This window comes from Astyanax mexicanus, chromosome 1 (genome assembly GCF_023375975.1).
Source record: "Astyanax mexicanus isolate ESR-SI-001 chromosome 1, AstMex3_surface, whole genome shotgun sequence".
Classification (NCBI taxonomy): Eukaryota; Metazoa; Chordata; class Actinopteri; order Characiformes; family Acestrorhamphidae; genus Astyanax; species Astyanax mexicanus.
Genome location: NC_064408.1, coordinates 107,872,813 through 107,890,453, shown reverse-complemented (window position 1 = coordinate 107,890,453; position 17,641 = coordinate 107,872,813). Strand labels below are relative to the sequence as shown.

Sequence of the window (17,641 nt, the reverse complement as noted above, 5' to 3'; positions counted from 1 at the left end):
GGATGTTGTGTGTGTTTTCTTTGCAACATTCAACACTTCGAATCAACTTTCATTGGGTTCTCTCATCCATTTTCCTCTTTCCATCACATCCTCACATATTCTTGACTCATCAATGAGTAGCAAACATCTAGATAACAGTTTGAACTGTTGAAGCTGAGAGGTCAAGGTCTTTGGAGACAGTTAGGATGCTTGTCCGTTGTGATTAATCAAGAATTCTCAGTCCAGCAGTGACACTGAGGTGTTTAAACCCTCCAGCAGCACTGCTGTATTTAATCCACTCACACCAGTACAACACACACTATCACACCATTCATTTATTAAGGGAAAAGGTGTGAATTTTTTTTTAGTTCAATTAAGGTGCTTACACACTAAACGCGGTATGCCGCGCTGTATTCTGCATGTGCTGACGCTCTGGTGAACACTGGCCAGTTGCGGTTGGGTTGTGCTGCTGCTGACGTCGAGCGTCTCCTGCTGATAATAGGAGGGGTTTTCTAAAACTCGTCACGTATGCGACCGGTGTTTTGTAGTTTTGAGTCTCTACAGCCTCTGTAGATCTGTATCTGTTTCTCAGCATCAAAATAAAGCTCTGATCCTGATCTTCCTCCTGTTATCTCTGTATGAGTGTAGGGAAGTGTTGTACAGCTGAGGGTGTTCACTAATCATTAATATCAGTCACTCGCTCGTGTTTATTGTAAGTTTGACTACAGTTTTTCTCTGGACGCTTGAGTCACGTCATGCGTTTGGCTGCATGTTGAACTTTGGCCGCAGTAAGCGGCAGCGCCGTAGAGGCATGGTTATGGGTGGGGAAACACGCCGCGTTCCGCTCTGCCCCGAGGCAGCGATGCACCGCTCTACCGCTGGAGAAACAACTGAATCCTATGGGGTCAGCGTACCGCGGTACACCTACCGCGTTTGGTGTATAAGCACCTTCACACTAAACACAACCAGGCCTGATTTCTATCAGACCTGTATAATCAAGAAATCACCTAAATAGACCCTGTCTGACAACATTAAGCAGGATAAAATATCTCAAAAAACAAGACATCATGCCCCAATCTGAAGAAATTCAAGTAAGTCATTGGCCAAAATGATTTAAAAAGGGCACGGACAACTCAACTCCATGGAAAAGTTCCAAGGCAAAAACACTGCTGACCAAAAAGAACACAATAGCCCGTCTTACATTTGTTCAGGACTTGACAAAAGTGGAACTTTTTAGATGGTGTGTGTCCCGTTACATCTGCCTTAAAACTAACACAATGTCAGAAAAAGAACATCATACTGAACGTAAAACATGGTGGTGGTAGTGTGATGGTCCAGGGCTGCTTTGCTGCTTCAGGGCCGGGACAACTCGCTGTAAAAGATGAAACCAGGAATTCTGCTTGATTGCAGTTAAGTTTAGGGGGCAAACACTTTTTCACATAGGGCTAGATTGGTTTGGATATTTTTTTTCCTTTAAAAAATAAAATTGTCAATTAAAAGTTTTTTTTATATTTATTCAGGTTATCTTTGTTTGATAGTAAAGTTTGTTTGATAATCAGAAGAATATCAGTATGACAAAAAAAAACAAAAAACAAAAAAATCTGTAGGGGTCAAATACTTTTTTACGCCACTGTAAATCAGTGGAGCTAAAAACAGATAATGGGGCATAGACTCATTTCGAATAATTATTAACACAGGATAGGGCTTTTGATAATCAAATGACAAGCAGTATTCTATGCAAATTATTTGACTTACGTATAACCCCTCATCAGAAAATGAACAACAAGCACCATTCATCTATATATGTGTGAAACCATAAACAAAGCAGGCTGCAAATGAAATGTTGCAAATGACCTTAACATAGAAGTACATACATGTTTAGTGCTGGGAAACAGTTTCATGGGTGTCTGTGCAGGAAATGGTAAAGTATTTGAGTTAAGTACATTGTAAACAAGGAAGTGTTATCATTAGTATTATAATACTATAGTAATATAATGGACTAGTCTCATAAACCCCCCAGACCAACAGAGCTCATTTCAGTCAACTTGTTCATGATAACAACTCAGTATATCATGTCTCTTTTATATCTGTTTTTGCTACATGTAATATTAAGTTAACAGGTTACTAATGGCATATAATAGACAACTTTATCGATTTTAAAATATATAGTAATATATAGCTAGTTTTCCTTATCACAAAGTTAAGGTGTGATTAAGCTGTGATTAAACAAGAATAGTTGCATTTTTATTCCTAATCACAGAAACATTTTAATTATGGATATTTAAATGTAATAGAAAAAAATCAATTTAAAATAATCACAAATGGATTTTATTTATATTGAAATATCTTTTTAACTTTGCAAACAGATTGTCATTTGTGAACAGTGGGCCAGTTGCTGCTTGCCGTCAGCAGCCAGAGCCTGAGAGAGCTCAATTGGCTATTGGTTTCTCTGGGTGGGTATATGGCACTCTCTCCTTTTATCACTCCCAAAGTGATGTTGATCAGCTCAGGCAGCTCTAAAAGAAGCTGAGTCTGAGTTGTACAGTATGTATGGGAGGAGACATTTGCTAGTCCTCACCCTCATTACTAATGATAGGCACTAGTGGGTGGCCTTAAAAATTGGAGAAAAAATGGGATAAAATTAGAAATAAAAAAGTCATAAATCAATGCAAAATATGAAAAAGGATGAGAATTTCTCATTAAGGTTAAGAGTGTTGAATATTTTTCTTCCACATAAAGGGACCTACACATTATTAGGCAGGTGGTTTTAATGATTTTCATTTCATGACTGTATACAATGCAAGTTTAATGCTGGTTTCTAAATAACTGGGTATCATTGTAAAATGTTCGATACCGGTACGGTACCTTGAATTTGGTACCGATACCCAAACAGTACTTTTTTTGATACCTTTTTCAAAATTCCAACCAAAAAATATAAAAACAATAATTATTCCCACACAACAGATTTTTGCTAGTATTTCCCATCCCCTTGGACTGGAATAAAAAAGGGGGGAGCGGACCGAAGACGAGGATTTGGGCAGGAGCCGTGTGCCAATATAATATGCAAACATCACTCTACAGTTATATAGACATAACTTTCATTTTAGATTTGACAAACGTGCAAAAGTGTAAACATGTCCCCAATTCTATTGTCTTTATTTAGCAATGCGTTTGTGTTAAGTAAAGGCCTGGCAATGGGGTACTGCCTTTTTGAACAAAGTGGGTTTAAAAATCAACCCTGCAGGCACATAACAGTATAAGACGTTATCCTGATATAACATTTTTGTCATCAGACATCAGACACCAACATTCAACCTGAAATTTTAAATAATACACTGCCTTTTTTTTAGTATTCATTTCTGACTCACAAAATACTAACATGCAGGATACATACAGGTTTTTTATGATTTTTTTAAAGGTCATAATTTATATCATTATTATTTTTTTACAGGCACAAACTAATTCAACTATATCTTCAACCTCCATCCCTACCATCACAACAGGAGCACCAACTACTCCTGCACGTAAGATGTTGCTGCTGTTCTTGTTGTTACAATTAATTAATGTCAATAGTTGGTGATTAAAGGCTTTATAGAGAATAGTGTGCATATAGAATAAGTAATGATTGACTCACTACATGTTCAAGAATTAGTTCAAACTGACTTTCCAATTCTCTTCGTCTTCCTCACTGTAGACACTGTACAAAACTACTTTACGAATTACATCTGTCTCTCTTTCTCTCTCTCTCACTCTCTCTCTCCCTCTCTTTCTCTTTCAGCTCCATCCAGTGTAACCGATGTATGGGTAAAGAGTCGCACTGAGACTGGGTTAACATTACAATGGAACAAAGTGAACAACAGCAGCAGTTACAGTTACAGACTGAACTACAATGGAATAAACGACATCATCAATGGATCAGCTCTTGGAGATAATGTAGTGACACACAGCATCTCATCTCTTTCTCCTGGAACTAAATACAGCTTCACTCTCTACACTGTATTTGAAGGAGTGGAGAGCAGTGGATTTAACTTTACCAGTGTCACCAGTAAGTACAGATTAGGGGTGGGCGATATGGTCCTAAAATAATATCACGATATTTCATGGTATTATCGCGATAACGCGATAGTACAGATACTACTGTGCTGTTCCTCTCAATAATGGGCTGCTCAGTAGTGGATCGGTTGGATCAGCTGTGTTGGTAACAGAAGAAAAAGGACCGGGCTTGAGAAACATTGCTCTAAAAAGATTTAAGGCTTGGTCAGTTGACATTAAAAGAGGTTGTCTCAATTAAGAAACTACCAAACACAGATGAAATGATTATTTAAGTTTAAAAAGATATTTTGTTAAATGTGACATTATGATTATAATACAAATAGACAAATAGACCAATTTTTACTCTACAGTCATGTTTTGGTCATTTTAGTCTAATAAATTAACAAATAGTTATATATTTATTTTTTGCTTCAAGTGAATAATTATTTTTCATTTATTTTCCCCTCTTACACTGCTCTCTCTCTCTCTCTCTCTCTCTCTCTCTCTCTCTCTTTCTCAGCTCCATCCAGTGTAACCGATGTATTGGTTAAGAGTCGTACTGAGACTGAGTTAATATTGCAATGGAACAAAGTGAACAACAGCGACAGTTACAGTTACAGACTGAACTACGATGGAATAAACGACATCATCAATGGATCAGCTCTTGGAGATAATGTAGTGACACACAACATCTCATCTCTTTCTCCTGGAACTAAATACAGCTTCACTCTCTACACTGTATTTGAAGGAGTGGAGAGCAGTGGATTTAACTTTACCAATGTCACCAGTAAGTACAGATTAGGGGTGGGCGATATGGTCCTAAAATAATATCACGATATTTCATGGTATTATCGCGATAACGATACTCTTAACGATATGAAAAAAAATATATATATACACTACTGCAACAAAACAAAACTTACATTTTATTATTGTTTACAATATGATATTGCACACCTCTAACTGAGATATTAAAAAATACAAGATTTTTTGCAGATTTGTAACAGAAGTCAATGATTCAGAGTGTAATGATACTAATAAAAATATGCACTTCTAATATCTCCAGGACTAAAGTAAAATAAATGATACTGGACAGATATAATCTGTCTCTAGTAGATATATAATAGGAAATGAGAAATGTGTGATTTTTTTCTTTAGCTTCAAACAGCAAAAAAGTAGTACCCTGATGTGATAATTAGGGGTGGGTGTTATGGCATGATATTTCAGGGTATAATATCGTTCACGATATTTAAAAATGTTGTCGATATTATCGTGTACGATACGATATGGCACACTCCTAGTACAAATACTACATTCCAATGTGTAACAACATATATATTTTTTTAATAATTAAGTAAAACATAAAGGAATTTGAGACATTTGAAATTACATTGCTTACATTTTTTTCTGCTTTATAAAAACAATAAATACATATTTCAAATTTACATGATTTTATTGGTTAAATGAAGAAAAATATGCATATTATTTAGTAGGAAAGCACAGAATATTTGGCAACAGAAAATATCTGTTGTCTGAAAAGTGTTTAGTCAAATCAGTGTAAATACCAAATAATTTATACAGAACAATGACTCGTTTTTTTTTAAACATATAGCAAAGTTTACTTTTAACATTAGGGTTGTTTAACCCTTTCAGACCCTGCATCCCTTACAATGGACATCATGTTTTTTTCTTATTTTCTCTTATTTTTTCTTGTTTTGTTGCACATAAGACTAATTGAGACTTCTTCTTCATTAGAATAGACTATAAATGAGCCAATGAAAAAGTTTATAAGCCACTGAAACAATAGCTTAGCCTCACCCACTGCACTGAAAAAAAGACAGCACTAGAGCCAAAGAGTCAAATTAAAACAGACATTATTATGTCTATTTTATTATGTCTATTTTAATTTGACTCTTTGGCTCTAGTGCTGTCTTTTTTTCCAGTGCAGTGGGCGGTAGACATACAAAACAGTTACTTATGTTAGTTAATTGGAATTAATGTTATTATAGATTTTATAGTAAAATATTAGAGTCTTCTTTTGTGTGTATTACAGACAGAAAACAGCATTATTATTATTTATTCAGGTCTGAATGGGTTAGGCAGTGTTCTTGTTTTAAGCTACTGTGTACAGAGCATGCAGGACGCCAACAGGAAGATCTGGCAAATGATAGGTTATTTTTTTATGCTCTATAAATGAAATGAATAAAGTGTTGAGCAGCTTTTTTCTCACTTGATGTAAGTTTACTCGGCCTCCTACCTTGTCAGACACTGGCTATTTCTAGCTGAAAGGTATGAGCTGAGCTGTAAGCGGGCCAGAAGTGTATTGTTAGCTGAGCTAATTTAGATTTGCCGTTTTCTTTTTTTTCTTTTTTTTTTTACCAAAATGCTGCTTTAAAAAAATCTAAGTTCACTAGCTAGTTACATGTGACATGATTAGCACTGCTAATGCAGACTTCCCAAGTCTCCTGGAAGTTGCGGGAGTCTACCGCATATCAATAACGGCTCCCTGATGCCCACGCGTCAGATAAAACCTCCCGGAATCTAAAACGAGTGGCCCGAGATTGAACACAAACACGCACACAGGCAACACAGACTTTTTCACCCAATAGTGTGTGTGGGAAAGAGAGGGAGATATAGAGAAAGGTGCTCCCTTAATGTGCATATTCATGAAGCAAATGCAAAACAAAGATGGTTCTGATTGGCCTGTTCTCTGCAAAGAGTCTGTGAGTGAGCCAATCAGTTTTCACTGTGGGTGGGCAGTGTTTACAGTTTGTAATAGTGAAATAGTGATTTCTGCATTGCCTACAAAGGACTACATGATTGCAAAAGGCATGTTGAAGTGAGTTAATATAGGATTAGAATGACACTGCTGAGGCAAATTTATGCTAAAATAGCACTTAGGTATGTTTCTGACATGTGTGCTCTCTCTCTCACTCTCTCAGCTCCATCCACTGTTACCCATATATTGGTAAAGAGTCGTACTGAGACTGAGTTGATACTGGAATGGGACAAAGTGAACAACAGCAGCAGTTACAGTTACAGACTGATCTACGATGGAAAAAACGACATCATCAATGGATCAGATTTTGGAAATAATGTAGTGAACTACACAGTCTCATCTCTTTCTCCTGGAACTAAATACACCTTCACTCTCTACACTGTATTTGAAGGAGTGGAGAGCAGTGGATTTAACTTTACCAATGTCACCAGTAAGTACACTCATTCTGTACATTTTAGGTAATATTAATAGACAAAGTGCATGAGTGGATTTTATATACGTACACTCGTCATAGACCAAAATTGTGTACATTTTCTCTCAGGATGAAATGGAATTACTTTTTGAAAATTTAAAATGCTGTTTAAATGCTGTTAAAAGCACCGGCTGCAAGATAGGGGTGGGGATCACACGTCATTTCATGGTACCAGATTATCACCATGTGTCTCATGATAACAGTGATATGATATTCTGTGATTCTGTGATACTTAATATACGTCAAGACAATGCTCTGCAATACTTCATAGTATCTGTGTTACTGAAGAGGATAAAAAATAACCCTAAATAATCAAATACCAGGAATTTTGTATTTATTGGTGGGAATTTAACAACCAATAAGTTTGACAACCAATATTTTTTTACTGCTGGATTACCCTATTTATTTGATTGGTCAAATTATGAGTTTACAATACTGCTATCGTTTATTCTATCAACACCTGCAGTGGAGTTTTAACAGTTTTCTGTGACCATGACTGAGGTTCCCAATGCTATGTAGCCAATGCTCAACCAATGCCTCTACTACCTCTACCTCTACACCTGTGGACTATATATAATGTACCGCTGTCACTACTGCACTTTAATCTACCCTTACAGTACCTCATCTCACTTAAACATGTATATACTAATTTTAATTGTATCTATTGTCTGTGTCCCTTATACTTTTTGCCAATACACTGTATGTTTTGTCTTGCACTCGTCATCTGTACTTATCGTCTGTGCACTATATACTCTGTATTACACTCTTTTTGTCTGCACTGAAGATCTAGCCTAGTGTTTCGTTTTACTGTACAACCCTGTATCAGTATAATGACAATGAATTGAATTGAATTAAATTGAATTGAATGCTATCTAACTGCAGGGTACAGTCATAGATACACCTAATGTGTGCTGCAGCAACTGGGGAAATATATAACATTTCAGAATAGGCTAAGTTAGAGAAATATTGGCTGTTCAATTATCCATTATTTAGGCTTCCAATCTTTAACTCAAACCATCAAGTAGATTTTTAAAACTTTAAAATATTTAGATGTTCCAAACACACATTAAGGGTGATTTTTGGAATTCCAAAAAAGTCGGCTAACTTCAATCCCTCTGACCTCAGTCCTATCAAAAATCTGTGGACTGTGGACTGAGTCAGATATCATATTATCACATGAACAGAACGCTACCAAAGGGATCTGGTCTAGAATCAACTTGCCAATGAAAATTTCATCTAATAATAAGTGTACTGTATGTCTAGACTTAAAGATTGAGACCGTGTCTGAGTCCCGAACATATTCGGGGAGATTATTCCAGAGTTGAGGCGCTTTATAAGAGAAAGCTCTTCCTCCTGCAGAGCTCCTCTGAATTTTCGGAACTACTAAGAAACCAGCACCCTGAGATCTAAGTAACCGCGGTGGTTCATAATAGGAGATGAGGTCTCCCTCTATAGTTGGTATTTTCTTCAATCTTTTTCTCTATCCATCAGCCTGATGGTTAAATCTGTAAGTGTGGCGTATCATACATAAAAGCTTTGGTTTTATGAAGAACATTTAAAAAAAAATAGTTTCACAGATTGGGTGCTTGATTAAGTGGTGAGTTAATGTAAAACATATTAACATACAGACATACTCAAGTAAAGTACAGATACTGTAGCATGCTTGAGTACAGTAACAGTAAGTATTCATACTCTCCATTATTTATTTAACCTTGTTATGTAACTTATGTGCTTTAACACAATTTATTATTCATTTTCCCCTTCACTCCCCATCTTATTTTATTTCCTCTCTCTCTCTCTCTTTCTCTATTTCAGCTCCATCCAGTGTAACCGATGTATGGGTAAAGAGTCGTACTGAGACTGAGTTAATATTAGAATGGAACAAAGTGAACAACAGTGACAATTACAGTTACAGACTGATCTACAATATAATGAACATTACCATCAATGGATCAGATTTCGAAAATGATACAGTAACAAGAAACATCTCATCTCTTTCTCCTGGAACTAAATACACCTTCACTCTCTACACTGTATTTGAAGAAGTGGAGAGCAGTGGATTTAACTTTACCAATGTCACCAGTAAGTACAGATTTTTGATTGTATATTTAGGCTATTATGATACAGTCTGTGAAGTGTAAATTATTACATTGAATTTTTGTAAATGTTTTCATGAAGATTATTTTAGATATCATTCATATTTTCATCAGAATACAGTACTGAAGCTTAGCTGTTTGTGTTTCACAGGGTGTATGTATACTATTTATTATTCATTCAAGATATTCAGGTTCTTCTTATGCTGACATAAGTGAATTAGGTATATAAAAGTGTTCTGAGTTTAAGTTTAATTCATTAATTTATTTAAAAATTAAATAAAAGTGAAGTGAATGGGCCCTATTTTAACTATCTATAGACGAGCTGCAAACAGTGCACCACGCATTGGTACGGTAACAACGGGGAAAACAAGCCTTGTGCGGCTCGGTATGCACAAAAGGCGTGTACTAATTATCTTAATTAATCATGGGTGTGTTTTGGGCGTAACATGAAATAACAAAATCTGAGTGTCACTTCCCATTCCTTTTAAGAACCAGATGAGCTCTGACTTTGGCGTGTTGTTATTTTAACAGTGCAGCGCTTTTGCACTTCTCAGCAGAGGAACCTGACCTGCTCGTTCACTCTGTGAGGGCACGTGAGCAGGTCATTTACAGGACAAGCAATATTTTTTTGTTTGCATTTTGTTTATTTTTGGTGTAAAATGTAGGTTTGTGCATGGCTGCATGTCCGTGTGTGTGTGTGTGTGTGTGTAAGGAGCGGTAGTGTACGCATATGTTGCTAAGACAGCAGTAAACGCTTGACTGTTTACTGTTGTCAGAGTTTAAATCAGTCAGTGGCGCACCTGTGTTTTTCGCTGCCAATATAGCAATATGTCAGAAATTTACCTAAGCCACCACATCAACGTAGATATATTCGCAATCGCCTTTGCTATTTAAAAGACACAGACACAAGGCTTGCAAATAGACTGTTGGCGGAGTGTAAGATAGCAATGGTCATCGCAGCACGCTTGCACAGAGTGTAAGATAGGCCCAATGAGTTAAAGCATTTACTATTTTGTAAATAAACCCTATGCATGGTTCATACACCTTTTATCCAATAGATTTTCATGACTTTTCCATGCCTTCAAAGCAAATTTTCATTACCAATTTTTAAAACAGTGCAGACATGGACAATAAAACCAAAAATCGACTACAACCATCATCAAAATTTATTTTAGTAGGATAAAAATTAATCTGATAAAAATGATGACACACAATCTTCAATAATAAAATGTGTGTCAGATCCTGAGAGCTCCATTGTGTCGGGCAAAATTACTGGATTAACTCTGTGATTACGTATTTTTTAGCTTAAAATAGATTTTCTCATTTGAATATGGATACACAAAGATTTGTAGACCAAATTTCCATGACTTTTCCAAAACGTTCTGGGCATTCCTTTACATTATCACAATTTGTTAATCAATTTTTAATCTTTTTTATTTTATCCTTCCTCTCTGTCTCTCTCTTACTCTCTCTATATCACTCTCTCCCAGCTCCATCCAGTGTAAACAGTATATCTGTAAAGAGTCGCTCTGAGAATGGGTTAACATTACAATGGAACAAAGTGAACAACAGCAACAGTTACAGTTACAGACTGAACTATGATGGAATAAACATTAATATCAATGGATCAGAGGGAGGATCTGTAGTGAACTACACAGTCTCATCTCTTTCTCCTGGAACTAAATACACCTTCACTCTCTACACTGTATTTAAAGAGGTGGAGAGCAGTGGATTTAACTTTACCAATGTCACCAGTAAGTACAGATTGTTGATTGTATGTTTTTGGGCTGAAAAAAGTTTAATGATTATCTATAAATTTGGATTATTACAAAGTATTTTTTTTTGGTTTTCATGAAGATCATTTTAGATATAATTTATATTTTTATCAGAACACAGTACTGAAGCTTAGCAGGTTGTGTTACACATAAACCAAACATTCCACAGTGAATGATGCACACTGTTTATTATTTTTTTAAAGATATAATTTATCCAAATACAGTGCTGAAGCTTAGCTGTTTGTGTTACAAACAAACCAAATATTCCACAGGGGTGGATGCACACTGTTTATTATTTATTAAAGGTTTTCAGGTTCTTCCCATTCCTGACATAAGTGAATTAGGTCTTGCATGTGTTTTTTGGATTTAAAAAAGAAAGGGATCAAAAAAAAGTTTTCTACAGTTTTGTACACATTTTTGCATATCTTGAAGCACAGTTTTAATTTCACAGATGAGTAATATTGAGTTGTTATGTTTGGAGGAGTAGAATTAACCCTTGTGTGGTGTTCATATTTTTGTTACTCGTTTACTTTGTTACTTGTATTTAATTCAGCAAAATTAAGCAATTTTACATTAAAATGCTTTACACATGCTTGCTTCACCTAAATTGCAAGCAATATAAACAGCTTACATTGTTAATATTTGCCCTTTACCTTTCTTATGTTACATTTCTTTCAAAACGTGCTGCTCTTTTTTTTATTAGTTTTTTAATAAAATGTAAAAGAAAATGAATTAAACTCAAGATATGAGTAGAAAATTTGTTTAGTTTCAAATGTACAAATGAAGCAATGTTTATTAGCCCTTGGCCAAACATACTGTATGTAATATAAATGGGGGGGGGGGTACAGTGTATGTTTATCGAAAATGTGTTTTGATATATGTTTTTAACAAAAAATGAGCCAATGCCAATGAGTTTGAGTTAGAAAAAATATTTTTTCAGTATCATTTGATGAAAATGGGTCCCACAGACCCGAACAACACACAAGGGTTAAAGCATTCAACAACCTCAAGATCACTGTACCAGCTGTTAAACATGGTAGTAGTAGCATCACACTCTGAACTGGCGTTCTGTGTGTGTTAGGAAATGATCCATTGTTCAAAGTGGATAGTATAATGAACAAGAAGTACTAAGCGTTACGTATTCAGTCTAAACTCAAAATAGAGTTCAACTGATGCATGTTTTAGGGTTGATACCAGTCGCTGATCACTTTGTTATATGGAGTGTCACATATTCTGATTAGGGGTAGGGCAGGATGCAAATCCATTTTTGATTGACAAGTTATATTCCATTAGATTTTAGTACTGGTTCTTGTTATAGTAAGTTCATGCAATGAGTGCTTGATTATGGTGGGGCACTTGATTAAAAACAAATTTTTGAGTACTTAGACTTTTTTGTAAATGCAGTGAGTAAAAATGTAATGCGACACTGAAGTACAGTAAAAAAAAAACATTCAATCATAGGTTCTTCCCATCCCCTCCCCTATTTAAAAAAGTGTTTATCGATTCTTAATTATTTTTTTAATTCACTTCTCATCTTTTACTCTCTCTCTCTCTCTCTCTCTCTCTCTCTTTCTCAGCTCCATCCATTGTAACTGGTGTATCTGTAAAGAGTCGCACTGAGACTTGGTTAATATTGGAATGGAAAAAAGTGAACAACAGCAACAGTTACAGTTACAGACTGAACTACAATGGAATAAACAACACCATCAATGGATCAGATTTTGCAAATAATGTAGTGACACACAACATCTCATCTCTTTCTGCTGGAACTAAATACAGCTTCACATTCTACACTGTATTTGAAGGAGTGGAGAGCAGTGGATTTAACTTTACCAATGTCACCAGTAAGTACAGACACAGCACTCCAGTGTGCATTAGTAACTCATACCATTTTTCTGAAATAAAATATTGAAATAGGTTGTTTATCATAGTTAATAATGAACATATTCTACATATTTGTATACAGCTCACTTCAGGTTCTGAATCAGTTTCTCTGATTTTGCTATTTATAGGTATATACTTTAGTAAAATGAACATTGTTGTTTTATTCTTTAAAACTACAGACAACATTTAGCCCAAATTCCACATAGAAACACTGTCATTTAGAGCATTTGTTTGCAGAAAATGAGAAATGGCTGAAAAAACAAAAAAGATGCAGAGCTTTCAGACCTCAAATAATGCAAAGAAAACAAACAAGTTTTCAGAGTTCAGAAATCAATATTTGGTGGAATAACCCTGGTTTTTAATCACTGTTTTCATGCATCTTGGCATGCTCTCCTTCACTAGTCTTACACACTGCTTTTGGATAACTTTATGTCACTCCTGGTACAAAAATTCAAGCAGTTCAGCTTGGTTTGATGGCTTGTGATCATCCATCTTCCTCTTGATTATATTCCAGAGGTTTTCAATTTTCCAGAGCTGTATTTACTCCTTTATGTTTTTGTTGTATTTATTTTTATATAAAACAGTCAATAATATTTTAAGAAAATAATTTTTGATATCATTAATAAATTAATGAAAATGTGAACGTATATATGCTTTTATACCACAGTGAATACATTCATTCATCATTTTTCCCCCTTAATCTTCTATTTCTCTTTTTGTCTCTCAGCTCCATCCAGTGTTAACAGTGTAACTGTAAAGAGTCGCACTGAGACTGAGTTAATATTGGAATGGAACAAAGTGAACAACATTGACAGTTACAGACTGAACAACGACAGAACATATCGTATCAACCGTGGATCAGAGGTTGGAGATAATGTAGTGACACAAACAGTCTCAGGTCTTTCTCCTGGAACTAAATACAACTTCACTCTCTACACTGTATTTGAAGGAGTGGAGAGCAGTGGATTTAATTTTACCAGTATTACCAGTAAGTGTGGCCAGCCAGATTTTGTTAAGCTATAAATCGATGGGAATTTAAACGCAAGAATTTTAACACGAGGAAAGATTTTCCTTAAATATTTTAATATCTTTACAACCTATTGTACTTAACTAATTGCTAATTAATTAATATATGTATATAAATGATATACTTTTTTGTTACATTATGTTACACTTTATACAACAGTTAGTTCCGACCTCACAATCTGATTGGTTAAGAAAGTGTTCTAGCCGTGCTGATATATGTGATAACATCACGGCCTTCTCACACTAAACTTGTATCACTCTGCCGACGCGTTGCCGAGTAACGCCGTATACACACAGGCTACCCGCAGCAGCGTTAGCTTAGCACAGGCTAGCGCTCAGCCGCGGCACGCTCGCCTGCAGTGCTGGCTTGTCTTTTGTGGAAAAAAGGGAAAGAAAATCGCTCGACTAATGCTGTTTGACAGCCAGAACACTAACTAGCCAGGCTAGGCTAAGCTAAGCTAATGCTGAGCTAAAGCAAGCTCCGCTAACCTAACCACAGTCCAGCCGGCTAGCTAAAACCAACACCACCCAGCAAAACAAGCAGAAATGCTCAAAAAATGCGCAGCTTTCACCTGAAGACGACTCCACAGAGCAGGAGAGGAAAGTGTTATCGTTATTTCACGCTCCTAACATTACCATCTTCGTTTGTTCCCAATTTTGATTTCAAGCTAACTTTCGTGGTGTTAGTCTGTATGAACCATACACCGTAAAGTTAAGTTTTAGTTCTGTTACAGTTGTTGTGGAACTACTTTTTGGCGGAAGGCACAGTCCATATTAAAGCATATTCATTCTTAATTTCTTAAAGTTCTTTGATTTATTTTCTTAATTCATTTTGTAAAAAAAAAACTGATGTATAAAAGCAATAGAACACTCGAGGTCGTGTGTTATCACGGATAACATCACGGCTTTGATGATCTACGGCAAGGACCGAATCACAGCCCTGATGTTATTCGTGATAACACACTCCCTCTTGTGTTCTATTGCTGAATTATAGCACAGCTATGTTGAAGTGCAGAATATATTTTTATATGAAATTATAAAGAAAAAGTAAAATTAAGGATCAGCTTCATTACACAGTAATGACATATCTTTCTCTGTCTGTCTTTCTGTCTCTAGTTCCAGCTACTGTAACTGGTCTGGGCTGTAAATATGCATCTGGAGGATATGGTTTAACTGTGTTTTGGGATCCTCCTGTTGGGGAGAGGACAGGTGTAAAGGTTGATGGAAATGGACAGAGTTTAAATGCGAGTGGAGAAAGTCTGTCTATAGGGGGACTACAACCTGCACAGTGGTACACCCTGACTGTGACTGCCCTCTCTTGGGATTTACATAGTAAATCAGCCTCAGTTACCTGTCAGACTGATCCTGGAGGTGAGAGGGCTTTATATGTCCATGGTAGTTCTTGATTTGAACATACAAATAGATTTTATAGCTCTCTTCGAAACTATCCTACAAACTATTCAACGTACAATATTTTTTCAGGAGTCATAGCAGGCGTTCTGGTATTCCTATTGTTGGTCATCATCCTTTGTGTTGGTATCTTTATATGGCGGCGCAAACGAGCTCTTCCCAGGTGAGATTTAATAATGTTTGTGAGAAAATCAGAATTGGATTGAGGTTTTCCACTAAAAGTATACACACTTCACTTTATCAGGAAATTAGATTAAACCTGTTTGAAATATGTGATACCAAGAACACTAGAAACGGTGCTAATAGATGAATAGATGAACAGAGAAATGCATTTTACAGTTTATTTCTTTTTACTAAACAGTGTCACCTGCTAAAGTATGTGCTTTTTAACAGGAAGTCATTTTAAAGGAATTGAGACAAATGTTTTAAAGGACAGAAGGGCAACAAACTAAAGATAACGCAATTTTTTAAAAACCAAAGCACAGAAGGACAACAACCATTAGGGAAAAAAATGAATCTGAGATTTTTGGTTCTCAAAGTAAATGGAAATATCTTTTTAAAAATGGCAGTGTTTTAATTTAATTTTGTTCTTCATGCTCAGTTAGATTTGTGCTACACTGGTTTGGAGCTTTCTATGTGCCTCTAAAGTTTTTTTCCAGATAAAAATACACCTCAAATAGTACACAGTTGATTTCCCAGTGTCAATTTAACATGGTTACCACTGTAAGTGTTAAAATGTATTCATGTATTCATATTTTTTTTGTGTTTATTTAACACTGGCAAATTGACTGTCTTTCAATTAGGCATCACTGAATAAAAATAAGATTGTGAACCTAAAGGTATTCTTTGCAAAATTCCAAATAATTTGCATACTGGGATCTGGTACAAAAAAAAGAGTTAAAAAGTTTAAATTTAGAGATTTGCAGAAGAGTTGCACAAGATCTAACTCTTAAATAAACATTTAAATTAAATAAAAAGAAAAATTAGGTAATATAAAGGTTTAAGTTTAAAAATTAAACTTAAAGTGAAAAGACCACCCAGTTTAATTGTAGAAATTGTAATATGTAAGGAATTGATATGATATCAACTATTTGTAGGTCGTTTTCAGCTATTTTCGACGTAAAAACTTTTGGAGTGAATTTGAGATTGTGTTATATAATCATACATGTTAATCATGTTAGAAATGTGTATTACTTAAATGACACATTGGTTATTTCCAGATTCTAAAATCAGTTTAATTGATACTTTGAAACTTAAATAAGAAAATGTCAAAATGTTAACGTTTTGTTCCGTATCTAATTTAACAGTGTCTTTGGGAATTCAAAATCTAAATCTGTAGAGCACAACCTACCAAGTGATAAATACAAGTAAGTATACTTTTACTTTATTTACTTTACACTTTTACACTTCTGCTAATGAGCTTATTGGTCTATATGATGTGCTTTGTTGGTTTGTTTTCAGGCCAATTCCTCTAAAAAAGTTTCCAGAACATTTCATTTCACTGAGCCGTGATGATAATCGTGGTTTCAGTGTGGAATATGAGGTACAGTCATGGACAGAATACCAACAGAGCCTATCAGCCTACCTTAACCAGAATAATGTTAATCAGCATGCATTATTCATTTTAAGTCACAGACAAAAAAATACATTTATACTCTGTAAAAGTTAAAATAACACAATGTAATAAAAGTATAGTCACAGGCAATGCCTAACCACTTTTTGATAAACTGTACAAACCTCTGAATACAATGCGTGAACAGCTACATAATCAAACTCCGCATAACCAATTAATTTAAAAATGAGAATGGGCACAAACTGAAGGCACGCAGAGTGCAATAGAGAGACAGGGGGAATGTAAACAAAAGCTCACCAGAGAAGCATTTTATTTATATTTTTTTCTTTTGCTCCTCTATTCTAAACCTTCATCTGTGCTGAAATCACATTCACATTCAATGCAGAAGAACACACACCTATCCCACAGCTCAGTGCAGCATTCTTTAGCTTTCATTAAATAAAAGTTAATTTCATTTCATTAAAGTAAATAATGGGCTCGTCTGCCAGCAAGGCCTCTGTAGTGATTTACTAGCTCACTTCTTAATTGCACTGGTTTGAGAATTGCTGCTCAACACATTCCACACCATCATTCCGCTGACATTAACACTATTCATTGTTATTCTTGTTTGTTTGT

The 17,641-nt window shown here is 35.4% G+C and overlaps 1 protein-coding gene across 2 annotated transcripts in view; it reads left to right on the top strand.

The window, feature by feature from the left end:
* ptprh (protein tyrosine phosphatase receptor type H) overlaps nucleotides 1–17,641 on the top strand; it is a 71,708-nt gene that overhangs the window by 47,383 nt on the left and 6,684 nt on the right. Inside the window, exons 24-30 of one of the 2 annotated variants that reach the window (XM_049463886.1) lie at nucleotides 10,849–11,112; nucleotides 12,711–12,977; nucleotides 13,745–14,005; nucleotides 15,160–15,414; nucleotides 15,526–15,616; nucleotides 16,761–16,820; nucleotides 16,915–16,996. In XM_049463886.1, the coding sequence (XP_049319843.1) occupies nucleotides 10,849–11,112; nucleotides 12,711–12,977; nucleotides 13,745–14,005; nucleotides 15,160–15,414; nucleotides 15,526–15,616; nucleotides 16,761–16,820; nucleotides 16,915–16,996 (1,280 nt within the window). The remainder of the gene's footprint in view (nucleotides 1–10,848; nucleotides 11,113–12,710; nucleotides 12,978–13,744; nucleotides 14,006–15,159; nucleotides 15,415–15,525; nucleotides 15,617–16,760; nucleotides 16,821–16,914; nucleotides 16,997–17,641) is intronic. The other variant, XM_049463888.1, reaches the window with a different exon arrangement.